The sequence below is a fragment of the Myotis daubentonii genome, chromosome 10 (genome assembly GCF_963259705.1).
Source record: "Myotis daubentonii chromosome 10, mMyoDau2.1, whole genome shotgun sequence".
Classification (NCBI taxonomy): Eukaryota; Metazoa; Chordata; class Mammalia; order Chiroptera; family Vespertilionidae; genus Myotis; species Myotis daubentonii.
In genome coordinates this window covers 29619300-29633850 of record NC_081849.1, presented here as the reverse complement: position 1 = coordinate 29633850, position 14551 = coordinate 29619300, and the positions used below count along the sequence as shown (strand labels likewise).

Sequence of the window (14551 nt, the reverse complement as noted above, 5' to 3'; positions counted from 1 at the left end):
AGCACTCCTTTGGTATGTGGACTATTTTCCATTGGTGCATACCTCACTGCTGATATTTGTGAATCACTTTCCATTAAATTCCTTTTCTAAATAAAATGGGGATAAATTATGCAGACTTGTATAAATATATTGAATTAATAGGAATAATATATCTAATCAAGTTTATATATAAATTGAATTATCTTTAAAGATGCTATCAAAAAGTACACTCATACAATTTATAGAATATAAAACGTTTTGTTTAAGAATATAGGCTTCAATAGTGTGTACATTTTCTTTATTAAATAACCTTACTATACGTTTTGAAATTCAAATATATTTAAGTAATTGTCTTTTAATAAAGAATTTTAAAAAGACTAGCACTCTACACTATGCATGTGTTTCTCTTTAATGAAAGTTCTTTTTCACTCTTAAATAAAAAGCAAAAGAATGGAAACAAGAAAAAGACCAGATTCCTTTATTGCGACAGGTTTGTAGGAATTATAGCTAATATAATCTAATTCCAATTCGTCAGTTACATAAAATATTTAACCTATACATGTCCAAAGAATAGTATTGTATTTGTTTCCTAATAGATAGGTGTACAATGAGCATACACTTTGGCTTTCTTTTTCATTATTTCCAAGCTTCCAATAATTTTATTTTTCTTCAGTTCTCCCAAGCTTGTGATAATGAGTTTCTCACAAACTCTGTGTTCAACAAAGGGCTTGGCAGGCTTTAACTTCCTGATATGGGCCTGATAGTTAATCATGACAAGATCCCCTTTAATATCTAGTCCTTAAATGACTCCTTGTACTTTTTGGTGATCGTGCCCACTAAAAAAGCATGTTGATATGTTCAGAGCTCTTCTCAGGGTGACTGAGGGCCTGAGTCCATCACACAGTTCACGGCTGTGTGGCCACAGAGGAAATGGATGCCATGTTCAGACATGATTACTTAAGAAAACCATCATTACACAGAATTATTTTTTCATTTAAAGCTGTAATTCTGTCCTTTGTCCATATTTTTGTGGTGGTATTTTGTTTTGATATTTAAATTCGTTATTTTTTTTTTCTTTCTGGAGTAACAGCGTCAACTAAAATGGAAACAAGCTCTAGCGAAATAGCAATTTTTATGTTTGCCTTTCAAAACATTTATAAAAATTACTTTTAAAACAACATTAGTAAGGACTTTGGCAAAAATACTAAAAAGAGATGAAATAAACATCCCAAAAATAAAATACAAAGAACTTGGAAAAAATAAGTTCTAGTAAATATTTATCGTTATTTCTTTGAGAGAGCTTATACATAAGTTGTTTATTATTTTCCATCACCAGGATGTCATAACAAGGGTTAATTGCTCCTGTTTCACTTTTAATTTTATTCTTTTTAGTTATTTTTCTGCTTAAATTCAAAGTTGTTCAGATTATATTTTTATATAGGCCAAGTTACCTAACAGAGTTGAGAAAAAAATAAAATGGTTTTATTTAGCCATTTAATATCTAGCCTTTAAATGACCCAATGTACATTTTTATTAGTAAGGTGAAATAGTGAAAATCCCAAGAAAAACAAAAATAATCTGGTTTGTAATCTTGTTCTGAAAAATGGAACAAGCATGCCTGACTTCTTGTTTATTAATTCACGATCCCATACATTTTGACTATTTGATCATCTGTTGCCTATTCAGAGTAAATATCACTCCTGCATTTATATATCATCCATAGGTTAAAAAAAAGAAGCTATCAACCTAAAAAGAATGTCTGAGAGGGATTTCAAAGGAATGTACTGAGAAATCATCACTTATGTCTTCTCCTGAGCTTTCTAGATAGTGGTATTGATATTAAAAGAACAATATTATACAGTTGTATTGTGTTTGGGGATACTCATAATTAAGGCATGTATCTTTAGATGTGTTTTCTATGTGTATGATGGATTTCTCCAATCTAGGCATGTTTTCATACCAGGACTCCATACAATCATTGTCATGCAGTAGAATTTTTTTCAATACCACTTAGCTGACCCAGGATTCCAGCAGCTCCAAGTGCTCAAAGTAATAGAAAGGTCATACATAGCAGTGGAATTGAATGGGAGAAGATATTCACCAATGATACATTCTAAGGGGTTAATATCCCAAATATAAGGAACTTATACAACTTAACAGCAAATAGGCAAACAATTCGATTAAAAAATGGGCAGATAGCCGAAACTGGTTTGGCTCAGTGGATAAAGCGTCGGCCTGCGGACTGAAAGGTCCCAGGTTCGATTCCGGTCAAGGGCATGTACCTGGGTTGCGGGCACATCCCCAGTGGGAGATGTGCAGGAGGCAGCTGATCAATGTTTCTCTCTCATTGATGTTTCTAACTCTCTATCTCTCCCCCTTCCTCTCTGTAAAAAATCAATAAAATATATTTTTAAAAAAAAATGGGCAGAGGACTTCAATGGACACTTTGCCAAAGAGGACACACCGATGGCCAATAGACATATGAAAAGCTGCTCAACATCATAAGTCATCAGGAAAATGTAAATCAAAACCACAATATCACCTCACACCTCTCAAAATGGCTATCATCAATAAATCAACAAGTGTTGGTGAGGATGTGGAAAAGGAAACCCTCATGCACTGTTGGTGGGAATGCAAATTGTTGTAGCCACTATGGAAAATAATATGGATGGTCCTCAAAAATTAATAATAGGTTGCTCATTTTTCATTTGACAAAACCTCCAAAGATATTCATATATTCAGTAAAGATATAGTTTAAAGATTCAGATGAACAGCTGGGTGTACTGTTCAAATACAGAAGATAGGTGCCATTTTTTCTTTGCAGTTTTCCATGACTTATAGTGTGAGGGTGTGTTTAGGAAGCCAAAGAACCAATTTTCTACAATGTCACCTACTTAAAAAATATCTACAGTTACAACTTACCACATTCTGCTTCTTCACTTTTTTAGTTGAGAAAGGTTGATATATGTTATAAATAGAAGTATATTATGGGCAGAATTTTTTTTCTTTTTTCCTGTCTCAGTATTTGCAACCATCTAGTTAGAAGTAGCATTTAACAATTCATCAGAACAGGATTCTATTCAAATTCTAAAAAATGAAATGAGAACATTTCACTGGAACAATAAGAAACTAATGAGAATTGATAGAAAACTCAGTTTTTTTCCTTCATTTTTTCCCAGAAATGATTTTGGTTTAGAGAAAAGACAGCAATTCACAAGAGTCGATTGTGGCTTGAAAGGAGAAATTTAGGACATGAATGGGCATTGGACTATGTTACAAAATTTGGAACAAAACTGGAGTTCATTGAAAAAAATATTTCTCCCACTGCATGTGTTGTATCTAAAGATTAACATAAGTCTTTCAAATATTCAATGTTTATGATTTTTCTATTAACATGCAAGCATCTCTTAGGATTGCACATCCAAAATCATAACAATATTTGCTAAGAACTCATGCTATTAATGGGCCACGGAAAATGTTCTGGGAAATGTGGGTAGGAAGATAGGAAAACAAGTGCTGTGCAAAAAATGTAGAACACAGAGACAAACCTCTTTTTCAATTTCTTGGAGAAACTTGCACCGTAACATTACACTAAGAGTTATTGTATGGGATGTTGTATTGGAAAGAGTGGTTTATAAAATATAGTGCTTGCACAACTTTTACCTTGGTTTTCAGAATGCAAACCATTCTGAAGGTCATCCTTTCTTCCTGGGATGATTAGTTTTTATTTGACAAAAATCAGTTACTTTGGAGTTGAGCAAAGCTGTATGTCAATGACTTGGTTGCAATCTCATCAGGCAATCAGACATGAGATCAACACAGCTGTTGGGACTGTAACAGCCAGGAAGGTTCTAGTCAGAGGCCAGACAGAGAGGAGCAAAAAGCATGGTTGAAACATGGGGTGACACCAGCAAAGGTTTATTAATATATTCTTTCAAGAGATATTTAAAATCAATGCCATGCTTTCAAAGAGTATAAAACATTTTAGTCTTAATATGGGTAGGATTTTGGCTGTTCTTACACCTCTTCCTTCAAAAGCAAGCACTCCTTTCTTTGAAAAGTGGGCATATGAAAGCTTACCTTGTGACTCTGAAGCAACATATACCATATTGCATACTAAGATTTTGTGGATAATATATTTATTTGCATACAGAAATATGTATTTCTATTATACATTTCATTGCTTTATTTATAGAATATGTATATTAAGCATACAGCATATCCCAGGAAGATACATTAAATAAGCACACAGTTCATGCTGCCGCGTGCACCCTCTGAAGAGAAGCATATTGGAGAGGCATGGTATTGTATATACATGCTGAAAATACACTTTGCACAAGTCATCTGGTTTGGGGTGCTTCCCTAATCTATTCGCAACACCAATGCTGTGGTTGTTGAAAGGGATATTATCAAACTGGGGAAAAGGCAAGTGTCAACTAAGTAGGAGAAAATAAAAGTAGATTGCATCTCTACAGGTATATTGTCATCAGTTTGAACTCCCATTTCCCCCAATATCAGATCTTCAGGATAAAAAAGCAGTGAATGGACAAAGAGTAGGAGTATGTGGGACCTCCAGCTTCCACATCCAGGCTGGAAAGCTACTCTCATGTGACTTATTATTATTATTATTATTTTAGATTGTACTTTTATTTTTAGAGCAGTTTTAGGTTCACAACAACATTGAGCGAAAGGTACAGAGAGTATTTATATACCCTCTGGTCCCCACACACACACAGCCTCCCCCACTGTCAACATCTGCATCAGTGTGGTACATTTGTTATAATGGCTGAATCTACATTGGCACATAATTTTTTTCATTCAACGTCCATAGTTAGCATTAGGGTTCCTTCTTGGTGTTGTACATTCTATCGGTTTGGACAAATGTAAAATGACTTACTAGATTTTGTCTTAACACAGGATCTGCCATTAAATTAATGATGAACTGGTAAAAGGGTAATCATTTCTCTCTCTCTCTTTTTTTTTCTTCAAGAAATGACCTGGCATTTTCACATATTTAATCTCCTCTTCTTATAAGACCACTCTGCGATATTTACATTATTGCTACGAGAAGAAATTCTTGACAGATATGCACCTTTCCAGTGAAAACAAAGGAGATGAATCATACTGCTTCTGAAAGAGGCTCTTAATGTTTTTGAAAGGACAAATGTTAGCTCCAGACTACATCAATACAACCATTTTAATGGCCAACTACTGAAACCTCAATTGACTGGATTCTGTGGCAATCTAATCAGGCACTAAGATGTTGGAAACAATGTGCTATGTGCCTGGTCTGGTGATTCTGGACATGTAGATGCGGCCTGTGTTCCCAATCTATGAATTACAAATACACCGGACTCAGTGGATGATAGTGTGTCTGAATCACGATTGGTAAGCATTATATTTTTCAAACAGGTGAGTAATTTGCATTGATATTCTAACAGTGATACAGGATTATTTTCCCACTTATACAAAGCAAGCTCTAGAATCCCTTGAAACAGACCAGGGTTTCTCAACTTCTGCACTATTGACATTTTGAGCCACATAATTTTTAGTTGGGGCAGGTGGATGGGGCTATCTGACGTAAGCTGTTTAGCGGCATCCCTGGCTTCTATCCCACTAGATGCCAATAGCCCTTCCCCAAGTTGTGACAACCAAAAATGTCTCCATACATTATTAAATGTCCCCTGTGAGGGGGGCAAAATTGGCTTGATCCCCAGTTGAAAGCCACTGAAATAGACAAATCCAGCAGTAGTTAATGTAAACCTTTGAATACAGTCTCAATATTTGTCTAAGCATCTACCATTTTCAGTATTCTATCCATTTGTTTTATTCCGGTCGACAAAACTTCCAAGATGTTTCATTCTATCTTCAATTCCTTTCTTTAATTCCTTTCTTCAATCCTTGATGCTCTCTTTTTCAATAACAGGTGGCGAAAACCAAAAATAAAAGGAACAAAGGGAAGGATGCGATGACAATGGCGAATAACAGGCAATTTAACTCAAAGTGAGCTGGATTGTTGCTTACAAGAGACCAGAATCTGGAATCCTCAATCCTTGGATCCAAAGAGTTCATTCCACTAAAGCTGAATCTACACCATAGTAGTGCAAGTTAGTAAGTGACACTTTCAGCCAGTCAATTGTTTTGTTTAAAGGGAACCAAACACTCTATTGGCTTGATGCTCCTTCCACACAATTTATTCCTGGATTTGATGAAATAAAATACAAATAAATATTAATTTAAAATGTAAATGTTTACATGGACATCATTGTAGTGTGAAGGAATCTGTCTGAGCTGATGCTGTGTGTTTATACATGGAAGATTTTTTTTTGGGGGGGGGGCGGCGAGGGGGAATGACTGAAGTTATTCATCTAGGAAGTTATTTTTTATAAAGTTAAATTAAAACATTGTTGGCAATTTGCTTCTTCCTGGCTGTTCTTTTTGTTGTTGATTGTGTTGTGCTTTTTGGTTAACTCTCAAAATTGTTGAGATGCCATCAATGAGGCAAGTCACACAAAATAACTAAGTTGCTAATGTCTAATACTGATTTAGTCGTCATGCAGCTCACATAGATATGTAACTGGTCAAGATGAAGACCATAAACCTAAAAGGCAGACTGTGAAATTTGAAAAAAGTTTTATAACTTTTATTTCCATTGATTGAGTCATCTTTAGAAAATCTAATTGGAAGACTACAGTGAATATAGTAAAACAAAGGAGGAATGAAAATAACTAGTTAAATCATGAATAATATAATCATATATTTATTTGGGGTACCAAATAAAAAGTATCTACATGGAGAAGATTCTTCAAAGCCACTGTTTGGGTATTAGTTCCTGACATGACGTTCTGATGGTCTGGTATTAGAGACATGTGAGAATGACCCAGGTACAGCCACTGCATTCTTCTTTCAGATTCTGCTGCGCTCACCTGGCCTGTTTAAGTTATCCACTACATGTCTGTCACAAGGATTACTGATGGGATTTTGAAGTTAAAAATTTTTAGGGAGAAATGACAGTTGAGGAATGAGGAATATATGGTTTCAGTAAAAGTTTTTTAATTGCTCATTTTTTTCTCTCCATTGGATCATAGGGTGGTTCTAAACAGCCTCATGAGCTGAATATTGGCTTTCAGAAAGCATTGAGGGGAAGGTCTTAATTTCTTGGGATTGACCCAGAGGTCACTGGTGCCACGGGAGTATATTAATTCTATTCAGAATTCAAAGTGAAAAAGGCAGCATGTTCTTCCTGCTGACAAAGGCCAGAAGTTCATGTTTTACACGTTAGCATTTCACATGCGGGTCAGGCAGATTCAGGTTGAAACAGAATGTCCTTTCAACCGCCCATTTTCTTATCTGAAAATTTGCCTGGCCTCAGTAAACTTTCTCCAACTTTAATGACAACTATTTAATTTGATAAAACCTCAATTTTTTAAAAAAATAACTTTGGCTTCTCAAACATGTTTATGTATTAGGGAGACTATTCTATTAAAATAAGAGGCTAGTTTGGGAGAAAATCAGATTGGTGAAACCATTTCCTATAAAGGATCATAACTGAACTATAACTTTATAGGTTGTTATACCACCAAAAAAATGCAAAGGACACAGTGATCAGGGGTGAAATGCCCCTTTTTCATGGCTGTCTCTGGTTTAGTGCAAGTCCTCTATAATTTGCCCTCACACAGTGTAGAACAGTACAAAAACAAATGCCAGAACGAGAAAAATAATGATGTGGTCTCATTGGGCTTTTTGTTTGTTTTCTTTTGATGTGAGGAAAAACAAAGGTAAAAAATAAGCATTTATAATATTGCAACCCTCCAGGTAAAACCATAAGAAAAGAAGAGTAATATATATATGCTTAGCACTCTGAGGTTGTTTCTACACTCTTTTTGGTTTTATTTCTTTACTTCTCTATGGCATAAAGTCTATTTCTTTATGTTTAAGTCTCCATGTTAGCTTGTAACTGTAGCCTTTCATTGACTTGTATAAATACATGGGAACAACAACAAAAAAGGAGCAAGGTTATTCTTCTTCTTGTGCAGAAACTGATAAAATCGCAGATTCAGAAGCCCTTCTTCAAGAGACAGAAAGTGTAGAGCATTCTTAAATCCACATGTTCAACGCGCGGCTTTCATGGTCTCATTGCTCCTCCATTGGCAGGGCTTATGAGGTGAGAGCTTCCCAAACTGGAGCAGAGGCACAAATGAGTGTCACTTTTGAGCTCCTTAACTGCACATCCATAATAAGACTATAAAGTGCAATGGCAGGGATTTTAAAACTAGCTCTTTTACTACACCCTCTTCTTCTTCCCAAGTTCCCCGCGACCACCTTCCTTTGTCCCGAAGATGTTTTACCTCGTTGCGCCTATGTTCTTGTAATGACACATGAGAAGGTGTTTAAAGGTCTTCTTGAAGGTGGCATTGCAAAGGGCATAGCAGGCAGGGTTGATAGTGCTGTTGATGTAGCAAAGCCAGTAACCAATTGTCCACACCGTGTTGGGGATGCAGGGCGCACAGAAGGTGTTGATAAGCACCATGACGTTGTAGGGGGCCCACGTGATGATGAAAGCCAACAGAATAGCCAAGATGGTCCTGGTCACTTTCTTTTCCCGGGAAGGAGGGGGCTTCTTTTTTGCAGGCTGCTTCGTCATCTTCACGATCTTGCGAGCGACCGTGTTTTGTTTTTCATCTCCATTCTGACCCGAAGAACCAACCAGCTCCACGGTGGTGTTAGTCGGGGCACACGAGTCACCCTTTGGGGTCTTGGTGACGATTTTGATACATGTTTGCTTAGAGTTCTCATCTTTGGAATAGCCCAGGGAAGTAGAAACCGTGTTTTCCTCCTGGGTGATTTCATCATCTCTCATGTTGGAGGCGACCGCACTGACGGAGGTGGAATCGTTGGAGCTTTCTTTCTCCTCCGCCTGGACACAGTTTTCAGTCACCGCCTCTCTGGGGGCTTTGCCATTCTGCATTTTGTGGTGTTCCAGGCCGTCATCACTGCCAGGCATGTTGTTGTTGTTTGGCTTCACTATCCGTCCTTGGACCAGACTTGGAGACACTGGGTCTTGGCTGGCCGCAGGCTCCTTCTTGTCCTTCTTTATCCTGCTCTTACTGGCCCGGGATATGTGCCAGTATAACACGGCCATGATGATCACTGGCAAGTAGAAGGCTGCAATGGCAGTGCCGAAGGTGACAGCAGCGTTGGAAAAAAACTGGATGTAGCATTCCCCATCCTTCACCGTTCTCACCCCCACAATGAACTGCCAGAAGAGAATCGCTGGAGCCCAGAGGATGAAGGACAGGACCCAGGCAGCTGCAATCATCATGCCTGCCATTTTCGTGGTCCGCTTGACCGGGTAGGTGAGCGGTTTTGTGACACAGAAGTACCTGTCAAAGCTGATAATGAGCAGATTCATCACGGAGGCATTGCTGACCACATAGTCCAGGGCTAGCCAAAGGTCACACACCACAGGTCCCAAAGGCCAGTAGCCAATCACAGTGTAGAGGGTATACAAGTTCATGGAGAAAACACCGATGATGAGGTCAGCGCAGGCCAAGCTGAACAAAAAGTAATTGTTGACTGTCTGGAGGTGGCGGTTGACTTTAATGGAGACCATGACCAGTATGTTCCCAATGATGGTCACCAAGCTGAGGGACCCAGCCACAAGGACAATAAAGACCACTTCAAATGTCTTATAAGGACTGGTCAGAGCCAGGCCATTGTTAGAGGAGTTTGTTGAGTTATTCATTTTGTGTTCTCTAATCAGTAGCCAAGTAGCCAAATAAACATCTAAACCTGTAAGAAAATAGAATAAAATTAACGAATATAATATAAACATTGCTTTAAAATATATCAGATATCTTCTTTTTGAACCACATTTACCCAAATCCTTCTTTTTTCCTACCTGTTTATTGTACCTACCTGCCCCAATTAAAAAGATGATTCAAAAGATACTTTCAGGCTGGCAATGTATTTAAAGTCTGATAATGTTTTCAATGTGATCATATCTAGATAAGAATATGTCTGTCATCTATCTATCTATCGATCTATCTATCTACCTCTATCATCAATCAAGTAAACTGAGCATAATGTTCATGAACTGAACTAAATAAACCAAAATTTATAGAAAACTTTACAAAGCATCAAGAAGTTTCGGATATGGACAAAATTATGGAAGAAAGCATAAAACTTATAATATTGAGTTGTGACTTTTATAGTCAATAACTCCTTTACACCTGGTAGCTCTACAACTTTTTTATAAGACTAATAATGATAATAAAGATAATATAATAACACTTTATTAACCAATACACTTCACCCAAGAAGTATCATTTCCTTGACTTCTGTTTTACACTTGCAGTCAGTATCACATATTAGCATTTCTAATATTCCACATACTGCAAGGAAGTTATTTATTAAAATACTAGAAGCCCAATGCACGAAATTCATGCAAAAGTAGGCCTTCCTTCCCCCGGCTTCCAGCACCAGCTTCCCTCTGGCACCCGGAACCCAACTTCGTCTGGGAGGATGTCCAGTGTAATTAGCATATTATGCTTTTATTATTATAGATATATTGATACGATTGTATCAATTTTTTGAATGTTTTATTTTTCAAATTACTCTCAATACTATGTTTCTATTTTGTTCTAGCTATTTCAAATGTATTGCTTCTAATTCCATAGTGAGCACATCATGACATTCTTTCCTTATACATTTCTCTAGTAAATGGCATGAAGATTGCCTCAAATTGCTTGACATGGTTTTGAAATGAAAATTTTTACAACATGTCATGGACTTGCATATGAATTTCCCTATTGGACATGCCAAGAGTGAGAGCACTTCATCAGGTCAGGGTATAAGCTTTCTTCTGAGGACCCCTATACTGTTCTCCTGGAGGGTGGCTGCAGATCCTACCCTGATCAGGTCAATCCTGTCTCTCAATAACCTTCAGACAATTGTTATGCATCTTCCTAATGTTTGCCAACCTGAGAGAAGTAAAGTATAGCTTTTGGTTTTAATGAGTATTTTTCTGATTACTAGAGAGGCAAGTTCCTTTTGAGGCATGTGGAATTATTACTCTGGTAGAACATAGTAAATGTTAACATACTTAGTTGTTATCAGAGCCTCTAAATTTTTGGTTGTAATATTTACTTGTTTCTGTTAGCGCTATCTGTAAAAATGAAAAACATTTCACTTAGAAGCAAGCACAGTGTTAGAAGGATGGCATTCCTTTCCCCGCTTGTGATACACAAGCTATGTGAAGACTGTTCTTCCAGAAAAAACAAGTTTCCTTTTGTCAACCTCTTGTCAACCTCTTGCCGCCTCTGCTATTTACATTTCTATAAAAGGTTTACTTCTGGTGTGGCATCAGAGGGCCTTATTAAAACAATAATAGGTACATCATTTATGAAATAACACAGTCACAACAGACCAAACAATGAAGATGACCTTCAGAAGACTCAACATCTTACTATGGCAAGTATATAATAATCGGTTCGGAATTTTATGATGTTAATTTATGACTAAGTCCCAAAAGTACTATAGAAACTTATGATAAAAAAAATCCCCTGCCTTTAGCTTTCAGTACTTGAATTCCTATATTTATTCTTGCAAAGTTGTGGGTGCTAATATCTATTCTTAATGACTAGCTGTATGAGTCTGATCATGTCACTTAACTTCCATGGACTTTAATTTTATTTCTCTCTCAAACAGGGATAATGATAATGATTTTTCTTCTAGACTCTAAGAGGTAAGGATCAAAGTGAGATAATGTCTCTGAACCATGATCTATAAATGTTAAGCATTAAATAAATGTTCTTAATATTCATAGTTGTTAAATGTGTACAGATTAATTACCTTTTTTAACAGTTAAGAAAAAATTGTGTGTGTGTGTGTGTGTGTGTTTATGACATAGATTCACTGTGGGGTGTAGCGATAGAGGCAATACTAAATTATCATTATTAATGATATTAAATTATCAATAATTTTGAATTGTTAATGACAATAATATTGATAATAATGAATATATACAGAACATGATTACTCTTCACAGAAACTCCTGAGGTGATTTGTATTATTATTATATTCTTTTTTTTACAAGCATTAAACTAAAAATAAAACAATTTAGTTATCTGAGATTCAAACCCCCTGTGCCTAACTCCAGATGCTGCTTTAAATATTTATTGCTTGTCTGAGGGACCCAGCAGCAAGTGTGTGCTCCAAGTATTCACCCTCTGACTGCCATGACAAGCCCTCTGCCCCAACTTAAATTTGGGTCTTTGGTTTAGGCAGCACAGGATCTTTGTGCCTAGGCTAAAATTGTGACTTTGGGCAGCAAATATTCACAACAAGACACAGGGTTAGTAAATGGTGTTCTGCACATTAAAATATATGACATTTAATATAAACATTTTCCTAAAAGCAATCATCATAAAAATATATCACCTTGTGAATTGATATGTAACCTCTAACACAAATATTCAAATCAATCACATAAACATTCTAAACATTTACAGTAACATTTTTATGAAGTTCCAGAGAGAATCCTAATTAAAATGATTTTAAAAATTTGGATATGTATTTAGATACACAGTGGAAATTAAATTAAAAAATATAAAATTTCTCCACACTCTGCCCAAGTCATGCAAGATGCCAGATACATAATGATCACTTCATAGATGTACCCACAATGTAATACACTAATAAAAATTTATCAATACATGAATAACTTAAGTGATAGAATTTTTTGCTCTTTAATATATTGAATTCTCACAACAACCCTGAAAAGAAGTATCCTTTTCAGTTTTAGAGATGGCAATAATCAAATAGCTGGCAAGCACCTGGTAGTACCTGATTCTTAGGGCCATGATTCTTCCACTACACCAGACCATGACACAAAATCTGATTCACTGTTTTTAAAGTTCTTTGAAGAATAAGAAAAATCGGGACAAAAGGAATTCATGATTGATAACAATTGGAATCCGGATATGTAATTGTATAACAAAATTTCAGAACAAGAAATTAAGAGGAATTCCAATGAGGTTGAATTTATGATTATATATGTTTATTTAACTTTTGTTTTTAAGATATAATTTTGGTGTGTATATACTTTGTATAGTATTCTGATTTCTGCTGCTACTCGAATACATTACCAAAAATGGCAGGGTGTTCTGGGTGTTCTCTGCCTATCCCTTTCAGGCATTGATCTCTAAGAAGCAGCCTACTTGTTGAGCAGACACTAGGGATAAAAATTATCAGCCTCACCAGTGTTGCCTGAAATTCTGATAGAATAAATAAGGGTCATAATAGCTTTTAAACTGTGTATTTAAGGGCTAAAAAGTACACTCTGTCCTGAGATAATTAAAAGTTTACTTCAACAATATTATGCCTAGATATCTAGTTTTCAATACAAAATACAACTACTAGAGAAACCATGAAAAAAAGGTGATAAAGTAAAAGAGCAGACTGCCACTGGAAGTGAGACTATACCTACTGAGGAGCTAGGTGTGATAGTCTAGGAGTCTTACCCATTATCTCTCCTCTGCCCGAAGAGTGAGATGTGGTAAATTTGCATAGCATTATTGCCAATTAGGCAGCAAATGAAGTTTATTTTTAATTTTATATAATGAAAGAGATAACCACTGACGTTATATTCTATATTCTGTTTTAGAACTCCTAAAGATCCAATTAATTCCACTAATTTATAAACAGCTTTGGTGCTGGTATTTATTAAGCTTTGAGATTATTCTTACATCAGTGACCAGTCACTCCTGTCATCAATGATGTTGGAGAGAAAAAGGAAGGAAAGAGACTTGGGGAGAAACATTTTAAGGAAGTCTTGGGGAGCCAACTCCCCTTCTCTGAAGGAAGGTTTCATCACACAGTTTTGATATTGATGCAATAGAGGGTAACACAGTTTGCTTATATTATGACTAGAGGCTGAGTACATGAAATTCATGCAAGGAGGTGGGGGTTGGGGGGTCCCTCAGCCCAGGCTGCACCCTCTCCAATTCGGGACCCCGCGGGGGATGTCCGACTGCCAGTTTAGGCCTGATCCCCAGGCCTAAACTGGCAGTCAGACATCCCTCTCACAATCTGGTACCACTGGCTCCTAACTGCTCACCTGCCTGCCTGCCTGATTGCCCCTAACTCCCCCCCCCCCCGCCAGCCTGATCACCCCTAACTTCCCCCCCTGCCAGCCTCGTCATCCCTCACTGCCCCTCCCTGCTGGCCTGGTCACCTCCAACTGCCCCCCTGCCAGCCTGGTCACCCCCAACTGCCCCACCCTGACAACCTGGTCACCCCACGCAGCCTGCTGTTCAGTCATTTGGTTGTCCCTCACTAACCCTCCTGCCGGCCTGGTCGCCCCAGGCAGCCTGCTTATTCAGTCATTTTGTCATCCCTCACTAACCCTCCTGCCAGCCTGGTCGCCCCACGCAGCCTGCTGTCTGGTCGTTACTGTGACAGCATCCTGGACAATTTGCATATTCCTCTATTATTAGTATAGATGACTCATATGAGTGGCTTTCAATTTTACTTAAAAATAACAGAGTTCTGTCCTGGGGCTCACGACACC

General features: G+C 37.2%; 1 protein-coding gene across 5 annotated transcripts in view; it reads right to left on the bottom strand.

The window, feature by feature from the left end:
• Nucleotides 1–3881: 3881 nt before the first annotated feature.
• The window catches only part of CHRM2 (cholinergic receptor muscarinic 2), a 136737-nt gene continuing 126067 nt past the window's right edge, over nt 3882–14551 (bottom strand). For 3 of the 5 annotated variants that reach the window (XM_059711889.1, XM_059711886.1, XM_059711887.1), the window contains 2 exons: nt 8328–9771; nt 3882–6178 (listed from right to left, as the gene is read on the bottom strand). In XM_059711889.1, coding sequence (XP_059567872.1) covers nt 6112–6178; nt 8328–9724 — 1464 coding nt within the window. In that variant the 5' untranslated portion in view covers nt 9725–9771 and the 3' untranslated portion in view covers nt 3882–6111. Of the gene's footprint in view, nt 9772–14551 lie in introns of all 5 variants that reach the window. The other 2 variants (XM_059711890.1, XM_059711888.1) reach the window with 1 other exon arrangement.